The sequence below is a fragment of the Chenopodium quinoa genome, unplaced genomic scaffold (genome assembly GCF_001683475.1).
Source record: "Chenopodium quinoa cultivar QQ74 unplaced genomic scaffold, ASM168347v1, whole genome shotgun sequence".
Taxonomy (NCBI): Eukaryota; Viridiplantae; Streptophyta; class Magnoliopsida; order Caryophyllales; family Amaranthaceae; genus Chenopodium; species Chenopodium quinoa.
In genome coordinates, this window is record NW_018743199.1 from 2,763,539 (window position 1) to 2,782,970 (window position 19,432).

General features: G+C 35.0%; 3 protein-coding genes across 3 annotated transcripts; 1 reads left to right on the plus strand and 2 right to left on the minus strand.

Annotated features, from left to right (window-relative positions):
• Window positions 1–550: 550 nt before the first annotated feature.
• Window positions 551–3,154, minus strand: LOC110733486 (glycine cleavage system H protein 2, mitochondrial-like). Its single transcript, XM_021913543.1, has 2 exons — window positions 2,890–3,154; window positions 551–1,232 (listed from the first exon to the last, which is right to left on the minus strand). The coding sequence occupies exons 1-2, from the start codon at window positions 2,963–2,965 to the stop codon at window positions 844–846; spliced, it is 465 nt and encodes a 154-aa protein (XP_021769235.1). The 5' UTR covers window positions 2,966–3,154; the 3' UTR covers window positions 551–843.
• Window positions 3,155–4,092: 938 nt separating this feature from the next.
• On the minus strand, window positions 4,093–14,868 carry LOC110733487 (structural maintenance of chromosomes protein 2-1-like). Its single transcript, XM_021913544.1, has 21 exons — window positions 14,178–14,868; window positions 12,680–13,360; window positions 12,451–12,594; window positions 12,043–12,342; window positions 11,770–11,955; window positions 11,486–11,650; window positions 11,342–11,401; window positions 11,025–11,087; window positions 10,676–10,779; window positions 10,441–10,537; window positions 9,437–9,553; window positions 9,060–9,278; window positions 8,242–8,382; window positions 7,975–8,142; window positions 7,486–7,670; window positions 7,257–7,350; window positions 7,093–7,181; window positions 6,753–6,978; window positions 6,209–6,283; window positions 5,112–5,248; window positions 4,093–4,409 (listed from the first exon to the last, which is right to left on the minus strand). The coding sequence occupies exons 1-20, from the start codon at window positions 14,493–14,495 to the stop codon at window positions 5,135–5,137; spliced, it is 3,546 nt and encodes a 1,181-aa protein (XP_021769236.1). The 5' UTR covers window positions 14,496–14,868; the 3' UTR covers window positions 4,093–4,409; window positions 5,112–5,134.
• Window positions 14,869–15,762: 894 nt separating this feature from the next.
• On the plus strand, window positions 15,763–19,080 carry LOC110733488 (GDP-mannose transporter GONST3-like). Its single transcript, XM_021913545.1, has 2 exons — window positions 15,763–16,059; window positions 17,524–19,080. The coding sequence occupies exon 2, from the start codon at window positions 17,524–17,526 to the stop codon at window positions 18,652–18,654; it is 1,131 nt and encodes a 376-aa protein (XP_021769237.1). The 5' UTR covers window positions 15,763–16,059; the 3' UTR covers window positions 18,655–19,080.
• The last annotated feature ends 352 nt before the right edge of the window (window positions 19,081–19,432 follow it).

Sequence of the window (19,432 nt, forward strand, 5' to 3'; positions counted from 1 at the left end):
TTTTTGCACATGTAAAAATGATACTACCTTCATTTTACTCACTTTTGTGATTTATAGAAACGATAAAATATAATCATGTGGAATCTTGTTTGAATCGTCCCGATATATTTTTTATAATATTCACTTTTTATAATTTTACAATGTTGATAATTAGAGATATTAAGCGTTAAAAACATACGTTGACAAGCGTGATAATAGAAAGGTATCAACTAAAAAAAATAGAGGTACTAGGTTGGAAGTAAGTAATTTTTTGAGAAGAAAAAAAAAAAAGCAATAGATTGATTGGCAAATTATCGTGTTCAAGTTTTAAAAAAAAAAATTCAAATTCCACCTCCTGAGTTGGATCTATCCTTCAATCAAATACTACCTCCGTTACAAATTATTTACAACGATTAGACATTTTTCCTCTCTACTTTATGTCAAATCGTTGCAAATAATTTGTAACGGAGGTAGTACTTATTTGCTAATTAATTTATTTTCTTGTTTATACTGCTAAAAAAATACTCGTATCACATATTCAAATGACATTGCTAAAATGGTGCCCCCAAAATAAGACTTAAACCCCACTTTCAATACTCATGAATTGATACTTTCAAAAACACAAAGGTCAATTGTTCTTGCAATAAAATCCATTCATTTGAGATCATCAATACTAGCTAAAAGAATAAAGATATCAGCTACATGAAAAGTAAAGGTTCAAACTTTTTTTTTTATTCACTTTTCTGGCAGGGATGGTGGGGTGAGGAGCTTCTTTTCCTAGCAGCTTCATCACAGCAAGAACAATTATGTAGTTGTTTCCAAAGCAAAGCAAGCTTTCAAAACAATGCTTGAATGCTGTCTAGTTTAATGCTTGGCATCTTCATCCTCGCAGAATTTGCTGTATTTGTCTGCATCCATCAAGGAGTTAAGCTCATCCGAATTGCTCAATTCTACCTTAATGATCCATCCCTTCTCATAGGGGCTAGAGTTGACCAATCCAGGGGAGTCACCAACCTCGTCATTGACTTTAGTCACTTTTCCAGATATAGGAGAATTAACATCACTAGATGCCTTCACACTCTCAACAGCACCAAAAGCCTCGCCCTTAGAGACAGCAGCTCCCTCTTCTGGCAACTCAACATATACGACATCACCCAAATGTTCTTGTGCATGATCTGTTATGCCTACTGTAGCTGAATTACCCTCAACTTTCACCCACTCGTGAGAGTCAGTATACTTCAAGTCCCCAACAACTGCAGGTGAAATAATAGTGTCATCTTAAAATATAATGGGCCAATATCATCATCTATCACCACATCCATATATATATATAAAAAAAAAAAAAAAAAAAAAAAAAAAGGCGCAGAAGGTTTGAGGATGCATTCGTCTTCAAAGCGTAGGAAGTATTTCAGAACATCTACAGTTAACTAAGCAGCTTGATGCAAGAAAGATATAAGAAAATATGAAAATAAAAATGACACAATTTGCATTTACAACCATAATAATTGCTACAAAGTGCATAGCTTGACAACAGAAATATGCAGCAAAGAACTTATATACATAGTAATTTATATGAGTTGATGATTCATGATAAGATTCACTCTTCAACTTTGTTAATTAAAACAGTAAGCTATACAGCAGGAGAACAAGTATGCAAATTGATTCATCCAATCGCCAAAACAGGCCCACGTAAGGTATAAAAATTGGATGGGCTCATTTATAGTAAGAAATCCCAACTCGGAAAAAGAAAGCATCCAGCACACTAACACTCTAACACATAGGAAAAAGCTCTAACCATATCACCCTCATAGCAGTAAAGGCTTTTCTTTTCTCCCGAAAGTATTACTTTAATTGATGCCAATAAGATGGGAGTTATATTCTAAAAGTTCAAGGACGCTTTCAAAAATGCACTCTACCCCTGAATGCTTTTAAATATTCTCATTTACAATGATCAATGCATGGAACAGGTGAAGGGATTAAGTGTGGCATAACCGCATAAATATTCTACACCACCGTGCAAGGCAACTAGACAGAACGACTATTTGTCACGGCAAGATCAAAAGGGCAGACATCAAAAACAAATAGTGACAAACCAATCAATCTGTCACAAAGAAGCACACTTTTTTTCCCTTCGACGTATCCTGGAAATTATAATCAGCCTCAATAAGCACACCTTACAAAAGGACACTTTCCAAACTGATATAGTTAACATCTAACCATAATTATCATCTCAAAAAACAATCTTGTGAGTGACATTATTCTTCAGTAAAACCCTAAAAATATTAGCTTAAATCCAAGTGAATTTAAAAAAAAAATTAAAGGTTATATGCTCCATAAATTTGGATTGAAAATGACATGATAATGAATACGGAGTAATATAAGACAATGTATCTTACACAATTACACTACACAACAGAAGCACAAGTGAATGTAAACGTCCCTTTCAACTCCAAATCTAAGGAACCGACGAAACCCATTAATTATTCTGCCATTTTTTGAGAAAAATACAAACTTTATAAAATTTCACCTGGGATAAATTCTTCAACAAATAAACCAAAGAACTCAAAAGTTACATCTCATATTTGCAAAATCATACACTCCAAAATTCATTTTTTTACATTCAACATTTACATCTTAATCAAATCCAATCATATCATAATCCTACCCAACTAATCACATATGAAGACTAATCAAAATGAATTTAAAAACAATAACCCAAACACAACAAATTCAAATCAAACACAAAAACAAGATTCAGAACAAAAACCCTTCAATCAAAACACGTCAAGAATACATACAGCATTTCAATAAAAACCCAGATAAGATCTTATGTAACAAAGGTCAAATTCAAAAAAAAAACATGTAAATCAATAATTATATTAAGAGAAAAAAATGATCAGGGATTGATACCAGTAGCAAATGATCTGGGAAGAACAGAGATCCCAAGTCTTGAGGCGGCCTTAGAAGCGAACAATCGTAAAGCCATGGTTACCCTACTTTGAGTGAAATCTAACAAAGTAGAGGGAGTATATTTGGCGAATCTATTGGGAAAACGAAGAAAAAGAGGTGCAAACTTTAACAAAACTCCAAACTTGAATTGAAATACAATACTACTCGTTATGTACTGTAGACTGTAGAGTGCAACTTTGATGTGTCAACAAACCCACCGAGGTTGGTGAGTGAAAGATTGGTAACAGCCCACTTTATTTTTATTACTAGTATTATTGTTTTTTTTTTAAAAAAAGTAAACCACGAGGGTGGCTGGGTGGGTGATGAGATTTGATCATCAGTCAGAATTGGAAGGAGAATACTAACTACTTGTGCTATCCTTTCACTCTTTTTTTAAGGTTTGTAAAGCCTTATTTGAAATTATATTTACAGAAGTGAAATTATTTTCACTGAAGTGAAATTAATTTTACTAAATATTTTTTTTTAAGATAAAGTGAATAAAGCCTAAATTGGTTGAAAATTTTGAATGGAAAATTGATAGAGATTATACTACGTAAAAAGTTGGTCCATTATGTGTACTCAAGTGTATTATTTATTTTAAATATTTTCATTGTTATTTAAATATTTCTTCAATAATTTTTAATTCTAACCTCCGTTTCTTTTTATAAAGTTTTTTTGAGATGACACGTTTCCTTTTAGGATAAATTTTTTACCTTGCATTTTGCTTTTTCATTTTCTCTCTCTCTCCTTCCTCTCCTTATTATATGTGTTTAAATCAAACGCGTCAATGCCGTCAATTAAAAAAAACGGAGGAAGTATTATGCTTTATTTTTGGTGTTAAATGATAATGCATGAATTCCTAACAGTTTAAGATCTCCTTATCTTGCCCTATTTAAAAAAGAATTGTAAAAAAATACAAACACTTTAGAAAAGTGAAGAACTAAAATTTTTGTACACCCCCAAATGCCCCAATGATTGATTAGTGAGAATGGTGAGCATCTCATTTTCCCAGAGCACCTTATGTTTATTCTTTGATAGTGTAATGGTATCTCAAGTCTCACTCAGAAGTTGGATCTTTAAAGGGATAAATAAAATTGCAACAACCGAAAAAGCAGAGTATTGTTCAAAATGACCAAGGGATGAAGAGAATAGGCAAATCAGTACTAGTGATAGTTGATGTAACTTATAAGATTGGATAACTTATAAGGATAGTTGCATTGCAACATAAAACAGTACTATGCAAACTCAGTGATCAATAATCAACAGAAGATTGAAATTGATCAAATATTACATAGAATGAAGGCGGTACTTAAACTACAAGTAAAAAGACAACACTATGAAGGCTGCCAAAAAAAGCTACCAATGGCTACTTATATATACATAAATACATACAGAAAATGTAAACCAAATCCATAGGAGGAGCAGGATGCTGTAATGCTGGCAGATTGATCTAAATGGTAAGCAACCATTTTTGTCAAGTCCTGGAAAACGGAAAATATGATGTCAGGTCAAGGGGAATGTATGATGGACAGATGGAGCCAATTCTCAAGCAACCAAAGCAAAAAGAATTCATGGTAATATGTCGGAGCCAAATTGATCTACTAGTTCTCCTTAACCAAAAACTGTCTATACCAAAACTTCTTTCTAAAGCCAGACCGTATAGCACATACTCCTGGATGATATAGCAACAACACGACCGGGAGTAGACTTGTGGTATGGGCTCCTTTTCCTCATATTGGCTCCATTTCACAAAATCGGTTACTTTTCCCTTTTGGAGTTCAAATTTTGAAATCTCAACAAGTATTGCCATCCATGTTTAAGATTGTAGATTTTAGATTTATTTAACCATCACATGTGATTTTGATGGTCAAATGTGTGCATTGGGGACAATAAAACAGGTGTAACCAATTTAGCAGATGAAGGTAGTAGATTACTGTCACATCTCCTGTGAGGATGTGACCAAGTGTTTCTTGGTGAACCTAATTAGATCTCAGGCATTAAGATAGAAATGATCCCCAGTAAAAAAATTACCAAAGAAAGTAAATAAACCCCATCCTAATCCTGGTAGTTTACTTCAGTCCTCATACACAGACCAGTATACACAAGTATAGTTGTGAGACTTGTGAGAACTTGAGGATGAAGAAGCATACGAGAGAAGTGGTGCATGAAAGCATTAGAGTTACCTCTAATTATGGACATTGAGAAATCACTTCTTAGCTGTGGCAGTTCTCTGAACAGTGGAAACTCCGTCAACAAACTTGGTGCGAAATATGACATTTGCATTGTTGAACATCCCTTCTTTAAGAGAAACCACAATGAACTACAAAATCCCAAAAACATATATCAGGAAAAAAAGATAAATTCTGAATAGGAACTTCAATTTATACCGGTAAAAGCAGAAGACAGTAATTAAAGTCATATTTGTTGACTGCTAATTAAAACTTAGGTCCACTTTATGAATTACATCAGTTAAATGAAATTGTGACAAAGAAGTACCATCTACATGCTGCTAATACTTGTATAAAATAAAACGTCAGTTACTTATTCTCACTCCTACCAAACAGCACTATAAAATGAACCTCAACTTCAGGTTTGTAATCCTAAGTACTCATACTACATTTGCGCTTTAAACTTATTGGTGATCACTGGTTAGCACTTGGTACAATCTACCTATGTCAGTCACATAGACAACTTTTTCTCCCCTCGACACACTGACAGACAATCAGAAACCAATCTTAAATAGGAGCCTCAGCAAGTAAGTAAATTGTGACTATAAGATAAGTCATCAAATTCAAAACCCATATATATATATACAACCATAATTATGGCACTAAGTCGCAGAAATAAGTGTATTCAAACTACATCAAACCATGTACCAAATTAGTCTTAATTGATGTAGACAATTGACTAGGACATTTTTTCTTTTATACGAAGTGATTGCAAGGACCCAATTATCAGCTTCAGAACTACAGATGTTATATACCAATACGAATACTCAAATAAATGAGATATGAAAGACCACATATTTGTTGAGAAAAGTCAGGAAGATACTGAATCAATTTACATCAATCCCAAATTCAAATTTCAACTATCAAATAGCATGGCTTATGCAGAACTGAACTCAATTGGAAACATTAGAAAGCATAAAACTAAGCTCTTCAGCAAAAACGGAAACTATCAGGGAGACCACACAAACTAAGTAACAGAAACGAAGTAGAATGCAACATCTTTTTCAGGTACTGTAAATTTAGAACGAGGCAATAGATGAAGGGTGTTCCACCTGAGACTGAGGGAAATGAGTTTTTATCATCCTTCCAATATTTTGTGTATGGCTCAGATCAAGAGCAGCGTCAACCTAACAAACATGCAAAGACAACATATTCAAAATGAAAGTTTATAGGCAAATTCAACCAGTTAGCATCAAACAAAAGACAACTAAGCAAAAATCAAAATGGAGAACTTAACAGAGTCAGAATTCTCAGAAACATGAACCAACTGACACAACCAGCTAGCATGAGGACATTCAGAAATCACTGTTACGCCCTCTTTACTAATACAAATTAATAAAACAAACAATGCAACATAACTCCTTGCCATCCTAACCTAAAACCAAAAACGAGATCCACAAACCATGGCACACTTCTAAGAAAAATAAGAAACACAGGCAAACTTCAATTGACTAGGAGACATTCCACAGAAACACAGTTGAAAAGATGAATAAGACAATTTTGTAAATGACATGACAATGCCATTTTTACAAAGTACCAGGTCTACTTACTTCTACTCTAAGATTTAATATTTGATACTACGTATGACTTATTTACCTCATCAAGAATGTAAAGCGGAGCAGGTTTAAATAGAAGCAAAGCCAATATCAAAGATAATGCAAGCAGAGATCGTTGACCCCCACTTAGTTCAGACAGCGATTGTTTCCAAACACCTCCAAATGCAACGCGAACCTCAAGGCCATCTAAAAAACTGCAACCTTCAGGAGGTTCCAACTTTGCTGTAGTTCCTGGCAATAATGTAGAAAAGATGGACCCAAAGTCGCTGAAATGAAACAAGATGGCTAGTAAGCACATCAAGAATCCCAAAAGATAGCAACTAGTTTGCTGGAAAACTGATAAAACTGAAGAAATAAGATTGCATGAAAGATAGACTCACTTATTCACTTTCACCCAAGTAACTTTCAAGGTCTCCTTTTTCTTCTCATCAAGCTCTTCAATGACCTTCTTGATCTTGGCCTTGTCATTCTGTCAGAGAAGACATATAAAGTGAGTAAAATATTTGGCAAGAGACATCACAGTAAGGTGATAATGAAAGCTAACCTCAATAATGTTCTTCTTGGATATCAAATCATTATATTCATCTTCTGCTTTCTCAAACATTGCCATTACCTTTTTGTTTACCCTTTTCTCTAGACTGAGGAAAGAAAAGAAGTTACAAAAATGTTGCCCTTAAGAATCAATCGTCAAAAAAGCTAATAAAAATATTTAATTTAAAAATATATATAAAAAAAGCAAACTAAATAAATTAAATATAAAGAATATGTTCTACCTTGATTGTTCGCCCTGCAGTCTCTCTAGTTCCTCCCTCGCTTTGCGAGGATCACGAGATGCGAAATCATAGTCACTTCCACTTCGACCAAAAAGCTGCTTCTCAGATGCTATCCAGGAATGCTTTTCTACTAACCTTTCAACCTTCAAAGAGCACTCTTTCTGTTCCTCCTCCATCCTTCTCACCTATGCATGACACAACTTATTACGCAGGGAACAGCATTTTGGGGCATCAAAAAGGTCTTAATGTATGAAAAAATAATAATAGCCAGATCAAAGATTATAGAAAAGACCATAAAGATTAGGCACAGTATGAAACAACGTAAATCCCCAGTATTGTACCTACTATTGGCTAAAGAGTGTGCATTTAAGAGCCATACAGTACGATATCAAATAATTATGCCATGGGACACATTAAAGACACGGAAACCGACAATATACATCATACGCAAACAAAACTAATAAAACTTGCTCATGAACTCAAAATTACCTCATTTTCCATCTTCTTCCTCTCAAGGCTTGCGTCACTTATTTTGTTTTGGAGCTTTTGCTGCTCCTTCAGAATACAACTAATTTGTGAGTCGCATTCCTTCAACTTTGAACGAGCTGCATTAAGGTTTGATAGAGCCTCATCATGATGTTCCTTAATAGAGGCCACCTGGGAAAAAACAAATTAAAAAGTTAAAATGCTGTAAAGGTTACCATTAAGGGCACTAACTAAACATCATGCATTAGGAAGATTTAAAAACTGAGTAACCTTGACTTTCTGTTCATTGATTTCAGAGACCAAACTTTGGATTTGAGACTGCAGAGAATCAAGTTGGCTCTCAAGGGAAGTACGCTCTTCAGCTACAGCTTCCATTTCCATTATTAGTTTTTCTCTTTGATTTTCATGCCCCTACAAAATGCACACCAGAATCAGATGACACGAGGAAATGAAACAACAACGCCATAGTGCCAAAATGATTTGGGGTCAGTTATTATTAATTGTCATAAGGAACCGTCTGAGAATGAGAAAAGAGCATAAAAAGATGACTGGTGCAAAAAAAAAAAAAAAAAAAAAAAGTGTGTAAAGTGCTTGGTTTTAAAAAGCGCGCCTCGTGCGCGCCTAGACGCACCTCGCTCCCAGGCAGGGAAATGGGCTTTAGCTAGGCGAGGCTCAGTCACCTACGGAAGGCGTGCGATAAGGCACGCCTTTGCGCCTCATGGAAAATAACTAAGATCTAAGTTATAAATTGAAGAATGATGGACATTTTTTCAAATTCAGACTACCTTAGCTTTACATATATCATTATTTAATTTATTATGAATCTTCTTAATTGGTATTAAGTACAATCAAAGTAAAAAATAATTTGAAATAAATATATAAATACATGCGCCTTGGATACAAAAGGCGTGGCCTTCGCCTTGCGCCTAGGCTGCAAGGACCATTTGCGCCTTTTAAAACTAAGGTAAAGTGAGAAAAAGAAAGAGCATACAAGTAAAAGAAGCCCATCAAACATGATAGGACTTGTTGCAAGCTGCAACATTTATTAATTAATTAATTAGGTCAATCACATTATCCAAAAGACTTACCTTGAGATCTTTGGATGATGATTGCATTTGGCTCTTAAGAGCCTTAATCTTCTTTTCTAAACCTTTGAGCCTGGCACCCCTACTTTTATCATAATCTTTAATTGATTTCTCAAGAGTGGACACTTTCTTAACACAATTTTCATAAGCAGCTTGCTTCTCCTTCAAAGTAGATTTTGCATCTGACAGATCCTGCTCAATCTTCTTCAACAATTCTCCAAGCTGCATTGCATTTAAAAAATATTAAAACCAAATAAATAAATAAAAAATCAACATTAGATAAGGAATCCCAGCTATGGTACTCTCATCCATGTACAGTAAATAAAGTAGCAATGCACAAAATTTACAAAGATGAAACAATAAAGAGGAAGCAATACTACCTTATGATGCTCATTTTGCTCAGCACGGCCCTTGAATAATTCGAGCTCATATTCTTTCAGTTTCAACTGGTTGTTAAGGTCAGTAAACTTCTTCTGTAGGGGAAGGAGCTGAGCAATCTGCAAAATTACGATACTTGTTAATTAAACTGATCATGTGCATAAAATGATAAACAGGAAGCAACACTACATAACAAAATTAAGCTATTTGTCAATCTGCAAAAGTAGCATTAAAGCTTTCAGAAATATTAAGAGGAAGCAAGATCAACTCATCAGACTCCTGTTTAGAAAGGAGACACAGATCAAAATCAGAACCTTCTTAGAACTTCTAACAACCCATCAAACAAATAATTGTAAGGGTTTCAGTTTTAACTTCGCCAGCGGGTTTCCCGCTGCCAGTCCCAAGCCTTGATAAAGGAGGAGGGTTTCGATAGGCCAGTGACAGCTAGTGTAAAACTCTGTCACATCCCATGACATGAGCCAAACTGATTGGCCACCAAAAAGTTTATTAATATTCTGCCATCCGTCTATTACCAAGGATGAGGATACATAACCAAAGCTGGAATAAATATTTCTAGATTACCAAGCTGAATATTTGCAATTAAAAAGGAATAGTCCATCCACATATCCACTCGCAAATTCAGCTCAACAAGGCCTCAGTAGATTTTTTTTTTTTTTTTGTTTTCTCTAAAGGAGCATAATATTCTAAATCTATGACCTTTAAGCATCTGAATAACAAGTTGAATTTGGAACATACTCTGTGCCAGACTTTACTCAAACATGGTACAATTATGCATAACTACATTAAGGCTTAAGCAATAACAAATTGAGCAAGAAAATTTATATGTAGATGTTAGTGAAATCAAACAGCAAATCAACTTTTTAATAAGTTGAACAGTATAACTGTTCAGCATCAGCACATCAGAGTATTTATACTCAGATCCCTACAACAGCAACTTTAAACAAGAGAAAACTAAATACTTTCCATCCTCCAAGTGGATACTAACCTCCACTTCAATTTCAGATAATCTCTTCTGGTGAGTAGAAAGGTCTGTCTCAGCATCAGCCAAAGCACAGAGACGTCCTAGCAATTCACCACCGCCCCTGACAACATCAAAAAGAAACTCAAAATCTGCTACCTATTGTTGGTTTGACAACAATATCTTTCCATGGAGGGTTCCAGGAAATTTTACTGCTATTGTATTAACTTGAAATAATGGAAGTTGAAAGAGTAGCTATTACCTACGACTACCGCCAGTAAGGAGGCCACTAGGCTGAAATATGTCGCCTTCAAGGGTGACACATGGCTCCCTGACATCAATGTTTCCATCTTTATTAAAGGCAATCTGTCACCATATGAGTTCAACGTTATATTAGTGTAAAGTTGGAAGCACGATATTAGCTTCTGTACCAAGCTGTCACAGTTCAAGACACAAGATGTTGGCATTCAACATACAACAGTTATTTTCTCCAACATACCACTAAAATGCTGCAATTCATGAAATTTCTCCAAAGACCAACTAACATCATGTACATTTTCAAATGTCCATGTCACAAATTTGACTCTGAACTATATTGCATATGAACTAACCTTTACAGCAGCTTCCCTGGTCTTGCACACAAACGTGGATCCAAAAACGTACTCCATAGCCCTCTGTGGAGTTCATCATATTTGACATATATAGTCAGAACCAACTTCAAAGAATATACTTGAAACGTTTGAAGTGGATAGTTCTTAGTGCAATCACAAAAGATGCTTAACAAAATTACAGAACAGTAGTACTACTAGTATTTAATTTTAAAGCTGCTTCTTGTTGAGCCTATATTGGATATAATAGGCAATAGATAACAAGAAATTAAATTATAAATTACATGAGATTAGGTAACAACAGAAACATAGACAAGTACCTTTAATTCCTCGTCATATTCCACCAAAGAAAGTGCCAGTTTTGCATTTTCCTTTCCTACCTGAAAATGTAGTATATAAGAACCATTACAAGAACAAACTGTTAGAAATAGATATGACCTAGCGTTAAGAGTGTATAAACAAACCAGATTAGAAGCAGCTCGCTGTTTATCGGGAGCAATGACATGAGCTTGAATTTTGTTCAAAGGAATAATAGTGACTCTTCTTCGAAGATCACCATTTTGCAAAAGTTGTTTACCAGTGGTTTCTGTGTCAACTACAACATTAAATAACCTACCACCAGCCACAACCTGAAATACAAAACTGTAATTAGAAAGATAAAGTATGTAATGCAAGAAAAACATCATCCAAGTAGCAAACATAAATTTTTAAAAGGTGGAAAAAAAACAGTAAAAATTGCATCCAGTACCTCCAGAGCTGTCATTGTTGACCCATCTTTTATTTTGATGAGCTTTGCCACAACACCTTTAACCTTTGACCTCTCAAAATTCTTGGTAGGATCCCGGTAGGTGAAATCAATATTTGACAACTGTCCTGAAAGAGCTCTTATTTTATCTTTCAGTTTCTGCACTTCCTCCAATTCAGCTGCACGCTCCTGATAATGAAGGTGTCAAAAGAAGATGAGGGCAAAAAATACTGAAGAGAGAGAACAACAATCTAGTAATAATCATTAGATACTAACCTGCTGCAGAGCTTCCATGCGACTATTTTGATCTTCTTTAAAAGGGAGAGAATCCAGTGACTTCCTAACAGCTTCGACTTCTTTTTTCCTAGTTTTCAATTCGTTTTCTACAGCAGTAGCCTCATTGCGCTTTGACTTTAACTGATTAGTTTTCTCGACTAGCTCCTTCTCACCATGGGTTATTTGTGTTTTCAGCTGCTTTACCTCTATTTCTACATTTCCTACCGCTACTTTAGCATCTGCTAACTGATCCTCCAAGCATTTTTCTTCATCTTGACTGCTCTTACCAGCCAGCACACCCTGTTCAAAACCATTCAGTACCCTTTTACATGATTTTTAAAAAAAAGGTTGTAAACAAACATTCAAGTAAGCAAATGATCAGAATGTTGATCAAAACTGATATTATACCTGGTATTCTTTTTCACTGTCATCTAATTCTTTAGAGAGTTCCTGAGCTTTTTGTTTAAGATCAGCTGCACCATCTTCAGCATTTTTGACAGCAGCAGCCCTCTCTTCAACAGACTGTTTAAGTTCTTCAATGTTTTTAGCAACCTTGCAAGATTAAGCAAATGTGAATTTTATCAAATAATTGTTACAGGATACACAACCAAACACATTTGGAGACAAAAACACCTACCTTATCAGCATTCTTTTTTTCACCTTTGAGAGTATCCTCCTTATTTTTCAGGACAGAAGTCTCCTTCACAAGATCCTGAGCTAAAGAATACACTTCCTCTTGCAAAGTTTTAATTTCACCTCCCATACTTGCTTCCTTCTCAGCTGTCAACTCTGACACTTTGGCATCCATTTCTTGAAGCTCGGACTTCATCCTAGATGCATTAGTATCAATTTCGGCAATATGAGTCTTTATTTGTTCCACTTCATGGACTGCACCATCTTTAATCTTCTCTGCTTGCACATACTCATAAGCAATGCAAAACCTTTTAAGCCTATCTAACTCTGCATTCCCATTAGCCCATTGCATGTACTGCATTCTTTCCTTCCTCAACTTTTCCAAAGCAGGTAAGATTTCCTGATCAAGAAGCTTATCAATCTCATCAACTTTACTTTGTTTTTTTTCAAGTGTTTTCAAAGCAGAATCTTTCTTATTTTCATACATCCTTGTCCCAGCAGCCTCTTCAAGCATAGACAATATTTCAGGAGGCTTCATGTTTAAAACTTTTGTAATACGCCCTTGCATAATAAGAAAATGTGGATTATTCACATTGAGCTGCACTGAATGGAAGAGGTTTTGTACCCTACTAGGTTGGGCAAGGTGCCCATTAATCAGATACTTGTTCCTGCCGCCAACCACGATCTGCAAAATTTGACCATAAGCATATAGCTCCTTGTAATTTCGATTTCCAAAAGCAATCTTAATAGCTCATGACGTTATGACTCTTATGAGCAGTCGAAAAAGGTTGATAATTTACTTGAAAGCTAGGTTCAGACTGATTAATGATACAAACAAAATGCCACCAGAATAAATAGGACCTATTGGTTGATGAAAAAATCGAGAGACTTAAATACATTAGAGCGTTTATAAGAAACATACTGCATTGTCTTTATGTAGCAAACAAGTCTCATTATCGATGTTACTTGGACTCGGGAGCTCATATCAGACACGTGACATGTCCAAGTGTCAGACTTGGCTAGATTGTAAAATGTCAAAGTGTTCATACCCATATCAGAATGTCAAGAATCAACCGCCTATGCTTGAACTAAAATAAAAAGTTCGATTGACATACTCAAACATACAGAGAAAACACAAATTTAACTTAAAACTGAGCTAAAAACGAAAACTTTTAGAAAAAATATAACCTGGGAAAGTGATCACACTCCACTAAACTATCTTTGAACAATTTACAAATACAATGAACCATTTTAAGTGTGAACTGTGAATGGTAAAATGCGAATATTAGCACAATTAAAAAAACCTATTTTGCATTTGTACTGTTTCTCAATATTACTACAAATTTAACTTTTTTCCGACGCGAAAACTATAACCTTCATCATATTTAGAAATTCAAAGAACAATAACAATAAAACATCACTTAAAAAAAAATTAAAAAAAAAAAATCACCCAAATAACTAAAATCAAATAAAATTAATAAGTAAAATTGAAGCATACAAACCTGACGAGTAACAGTAATCTCAGCACAATCCTCATACCCTAAAGGGCTCCGACTACGATCCGAGTTATCGAAGATAATCGAAACAGTAGCTTTAGTAATTCCTGCCTGGCCTTGCTTGTATACCAATTCTTGAAGATTAGAAGCACGAACTTGCTGCAAATTCGTAATACCTAGAACAAAGCAAATGGAGTCTAGAATGTTCGATTTTCCAGACCCATTTAGCCCAGTGATTGCGTTAAAGAAGGGGTCAAACCCAGGAATTACAGTTCTTGTAGCGTAGGATTTGAACCCTTCTAAGCAGATCTCTTTGATGTGCATAATTATGAATTAAGGGTTCCGAATTAGAAACCCTAGAAATTGGGGGAAATTATTTTCTGGGGGTTTTAGAGGGAGGTAACTGGAAAATTCTAGTGTTTGAATTGTTTAGAGTGAGAAATTTTGAAGTTTGAAGAGTTTTTTTGAGGAGAGAGAAAGGTGGAAGATGAAGAGGCTAATGAGCGGGAAAATTAATGCAGGAGCCAAGGAGTGAGCTTTCAAAATTTTGGGAAAGTTTTTTTTGGCCTCTTTGGATCTATGGAGCTTTGACTTTGGATTTTTTTTACAAGAGCTTTGACTTCAACTTTAACCTAACTAAAGTATGAATATCATCAGAGATCATGAAAGTTATTGCTAATGAAATAATTGATCTGACTAAAGATGAACATTAGTCGATCTGTAACAAAGGTCGGTTAGGCACGACATGAAAATGAATCAATTTGCGACACAAGCCCATCACAAAATCAACACACCACAAGATAGATTATGGTGGGCACACAAGTCATCAAAAAATCAAATTATGGCATGAGCACAAGAGATGATCTAGTGTCAACCTACTTTATATATATATATATATATACCATTTTAACAAAAATACGAAAATGGTTATGAGGGTCATTGGCATGGTTTTAACTAGCACGACACGTGTGTTAGGTCATTTATGATCTAGTTCTTAAAGACTCCTATGAAACCATCACGATGCACTCCTTCTTAACCTATTTTAAGCATGATATAGTTGAGTACAAGACACGCGCTAGCACACACATGTATAGACACCGTTAAATCCAACGAGATCTAATATGATCATAAATAATTTATAATGATTGAGGGTCAATACGAAACAACTAATTATATATACAAGTACAATACTCCATCCACCTCAAAATGAAATGCTCAATTTTTTGGAAACATTTGACAATAAAATTTTCACTAATATATACAAATTGTTAAGTAGATATGTGAAATATGACTAGATATTTTTTTTTTTAGGGAAATATGATTAGATACTAGTACTTAGGGTCTATTGTCATTCGATTATTTTCAGTTCAGTTCAGATCTAATTAGTTTAGTTTAGTTCAGTTCAGCTCCTAATTTTCTTCTCTTATAAAATATTCATTTCAGTTCAGCTCAACTCTAATAAGTTCAGTTCACTTCTAATAAATTTAGTTCACTCCACTCCACTCAATGAGAACATGCCCTTAAATTTGGTCAAAAATTATACCGAGTACATTAAAACAACGCAAAATAGAAGTAAATACTCCGTCCCCATTTTAGGACGGGGAGTAATAAAGAAACGATTTAAAGTCAATTTACTCCATAGGTAAATTGCTAAACACCACATAAAATTGCTCACCCAGACACGCTCCATGATATAAATAAACAAAATCCCCCTTTTTAATTAGTTTTCAGCTTAATTTCTTCCAATTAAAAAAAGGAAAAACAGTAATTACAGTATAACACACAAGCAAAAGCAGCAAGAAGCAAACGCGTTCTTCCTAGTTTCTACTACCCTACTATTTTTCCCCAAATCCGGCATTTTCAGATTTCCAGAAATTGAACTCACCAGGTAATTTAATCGCTATTTTTATTCATTGCTTAAACCTTTTCATATCAATTTGCATTGTAACATTGTATAGCTCAATTTAATTTTCAGATTCAGCACTTATAACGATGATTTTATATAGCGGTAGATCAGAGTTAAAGTTTAGGAACAATTTGAATCTTGAATTTAGTAGTATGAAAATTACGAGTATTAGTTTTGTTGATTAATTTTAGGGCCAATGTTTATTTTTATGTAATTTCAAGGTTTTTCATTTGATTTCTGAACTATTTACTTCACTATGCTTTCACCATTCGAATTAGTCGATTCCAGAAAATTGTTTTGTAATTAAATGTTAATTGTTACCTAATATAGTTTTGAAGAAATTGCATGCTTCGTCAATCTTTAGCTTTCTTGTTATTTCCGAATATTTGTCGGTGGCTACTCAATTCCTTTTTTTTGGCCAAACCTAAAAACAAATGATGAATGAAGTTGTTACTGTCCTTCAAATGTGTTTTATTGCGAAAAATTGAGCTGAAAGTTACCAAATTTCGTTACGAAGTATACATTAGGCTTGTTAAGTGAGGAATTGGGGCTGGCTTTGGCAATGGAGGGGAATTTTTTGATCTCCACTGTCATTGGCATCGGATTCATTGGGAAGAAGCCGAATACAAGTAGTCGAGTTACTTTTAAGCGCTCTCTATGAATGATGAACTTGGTATATGTCTGTAATGGAGTATTGACCTTTGCATGACAGTTATCTGATAATCCAAAGTTTATAACAAATTTTATACTCAGTCTATTATGCAAGCTAATTGTTGATATTTTGTGCTAGAATTATAGCAGCTTAAGTGTATGTTAATAGTTGGTAGTACATTTTTTACTGCTTATAAATATTTTTGCACAAACATAATCCACTTGTATTTTTTACTTCTGTTTAATAATTTTTCGTAATGAAAGTTGAAAGAATCTGAATGAGCTAATAATTTGGGACCAAAAAATTGTTTAATTTGGGACTACATAAGCAAGGTTGTCAAGCTTGGGATCATACATAGATATGTGACATTGAATCATTGAATTGCAAGATTATGGAATGGAGGGAGTTTTTTACCAAAATCCGTTCAGTCCTATAGCTTATTTGTTGAATTTAGAGATAATTATTCTTCCCCATATTTTCCTATCATTTTTTTCACAAATGATGTCTTCATTTGAGCTGTCAACTTGTTTATTTCTTAATTTTCTGAAGGCTGTTTTCGTGTGTAATTTTTGATGCACTGATGGTTATGCTTACAATCTATATTTTACATCATAGCTTTGTTGAAATAGTTTAAATGGAACTTCTTGAGTACTGTAAACAATTTGTCTTAGTAACTGACTACTTGATAATAAAATAAACTGTTTGCTGTCATATCCTGATAATGGAATGAGTTTCAAGGATGTCATATGTTGAATGCTTCTCAAAGGGAATTTGTTTGAATTTTTTTTTCTCAGATGTCTGGTGACGTTGAAAACCCGAAATCTAGTGAGGCAAACAAGAATGCAGATGTTAATGGATCTTCTGTACCTGAAGTTCAAGTGACATGGTACAGTATCTTTTGTCAGCAAGTATCCGTCTATGGAGTAGCTGCTGGGTACTGCCTTTCAGCCTCCTTACTTTCGATCATTAATAAATGGGCTGTTATGAAATTTCCATATCCTGGTGCACTCACTGCACTGCAGTATTTCACCAGTGCTGCTGGTGTGTTAGTTTGTGGACAGCTAAAGTGGTTAGAACATGACCCTCTTGACCTTATGACCATGTGGAGGTTCCTTCCAGCCGCAATTATCTTCTATCTCTCCCTTTTCACCAATAGTGAGCTCCTCCTCCATGCCAATGTAGACACATTCATCGTCTTCCGCTCAGTAGTCCCCATCTTTGTTGCAATTGGAGAGACCCTCTTTCTGCACCAGCCATGGCCATCACTCAAAACATGGGCCTCACTTGTCACTATTTTTGGTGGAAGTGTCATTTATGTGATGACAGATTATCAATTCACAGTAATGGCTTACACCTGGGCTTTAGCTTACCTTGTAAGCATGTCCATCGATTTTGTTTATATAAAACATGTGGTTATGACCATTGGGTTGAACACGTGGGGCCTAGTCTTGTACAACAACCTTGAGGCTCTCCTACTCTTTCCATTAGAGCTGTTTCTTATGGGCGAGCTGAAGAAGATAAAACATGATATTTCTGATGAGTCAGAATGGCATTCTTTTAGCGTCATCCTGCCAGTGGGGTTATCATGCTTATTTGGACTCTCAATCTCATTTTTTGGGTTCTCTTGCCGAAAAGCAATCTCTGCCACAGGCTTTACAGTTCTTGGAATAGTGAACAAGTTACTAACAGTTGTTATCAACCTTGTAATCTGGGATAAACATTCTACTTTTGTGGGAACAGTTGGCCTTCTTGTCTGTATGCTGGGTGGTGTTATGTATCAGCAGTCTACAAGCAAACCTAAGCCTGTGAAAGCTGCAGAGCCACAAGAAAGCCAAGAAGAAGAACAGAAATTGTTAGAGATGCAAAGCAATATAGAAACTGATCACACTTTGGAACCTAACTCAGAACTAAGAGAGGGGAAATAAAATGGATTCTGAGGGATTCTCTACCTTATGTTACCAGAGGACTATTCTCTCTGCTGCCTTGTGCTGGAACCACGACCTGCCCGGAAAATTTGGATGCATCGTCAGCTAGACTGCAAGGCACTGGTATTTTCTCTATTGTCAAATACTAGCGCTGAGTAGTGAGTATACTCGTGGTGGTTTGTGGGGCTTAGATTTTGCTGGTTCAATAGCCAGATGAAAGAAACATATTCATACCTGAATATTCATTTTTTACATGTCTAGTTCTTTTGCTTCACTTACTGTTCAACAGCAATTCAAAATGACGCTGTTGTTTTTATGCCACTTGTTTTGATATACAAAATTAATGACATGTTAGTCAGCCTCCTAATGGTTTTTTATTTTGTTATAAGATAGAAGTTCTTGTATACCTGTAAGTGATTGTTAAAATAAGGGCTAATCTAAGTTGCCTTTAAACGGGCCAATTTCATTAACGTAGGTTTACAACTTAGGCCGATTCAAAAAACTCAAGTCTACCACAAACATTTATGACAACATATAATGATCATATATGGTTCCATACGGTATTCTATGACCCCGAGATATATCCCCTATAATCTAAAGATTTTTCGACACCGGGCTTCGGAAACCTCCAAAATTTCTCAAAAAACATGGATATTAGCCTTCAATTTTGGATTTTTTTTTTTACTTTTTTTAACCCGAAAATAAAAATTGCCGAAATGTTTACCATGGTCCCTAATATCCTCCGAGAGTCTAATTGGGTGGATGGAATAATCCTATT

Excerpts from the sequence above, each read along its gene's own strand:
- LOC110733486 (XM_021913543.1), bottom strand. The coding sequence starts at position 2,965 with ATGGCTTTACGATTGTTCGCTTCTAAGGCCGCCTCAAGACTTGGGATC. Across the intron at positions 1,233-2,889 it reads TCCCAGATCATTTGCTACTG|TTGTTGGGGACTTGAAGTAT; the intron begins GTATCAATCCCT and ends TTTCACCTGCAG.
- LOC110733487 (XM_021913544.1), bottom strand. The coding sequence starts at position 14,495 with ATGCACATCAAAGAGATCTGCTTAGAAGGGTTCAAATCCTACGCTACA. Across the intron at positions 11,956-12,042 it reads GCATGGAAGCTCTGCAGCAG|GAGCGTGCAGCTGAATTGGA; the intron begins GTTAGTATCTAA and ends CTTCATTATCAG. Across the intron at positions 6,979-7,092 it reads ACTTGGGTGAAAGTGAATAA|CGACTTTGGGTCCATCTTTT; the intron begins GTGAGTCTATCT and ends GTTTCATTTCAG.
- LOC110733488 (XM_021913545.1), top strand. The coding sequence starts at position 17,524 with ATGTCTGGTGACGTTGAAAACCCGAAATCTAGTGAGGCAAACAAGAAT.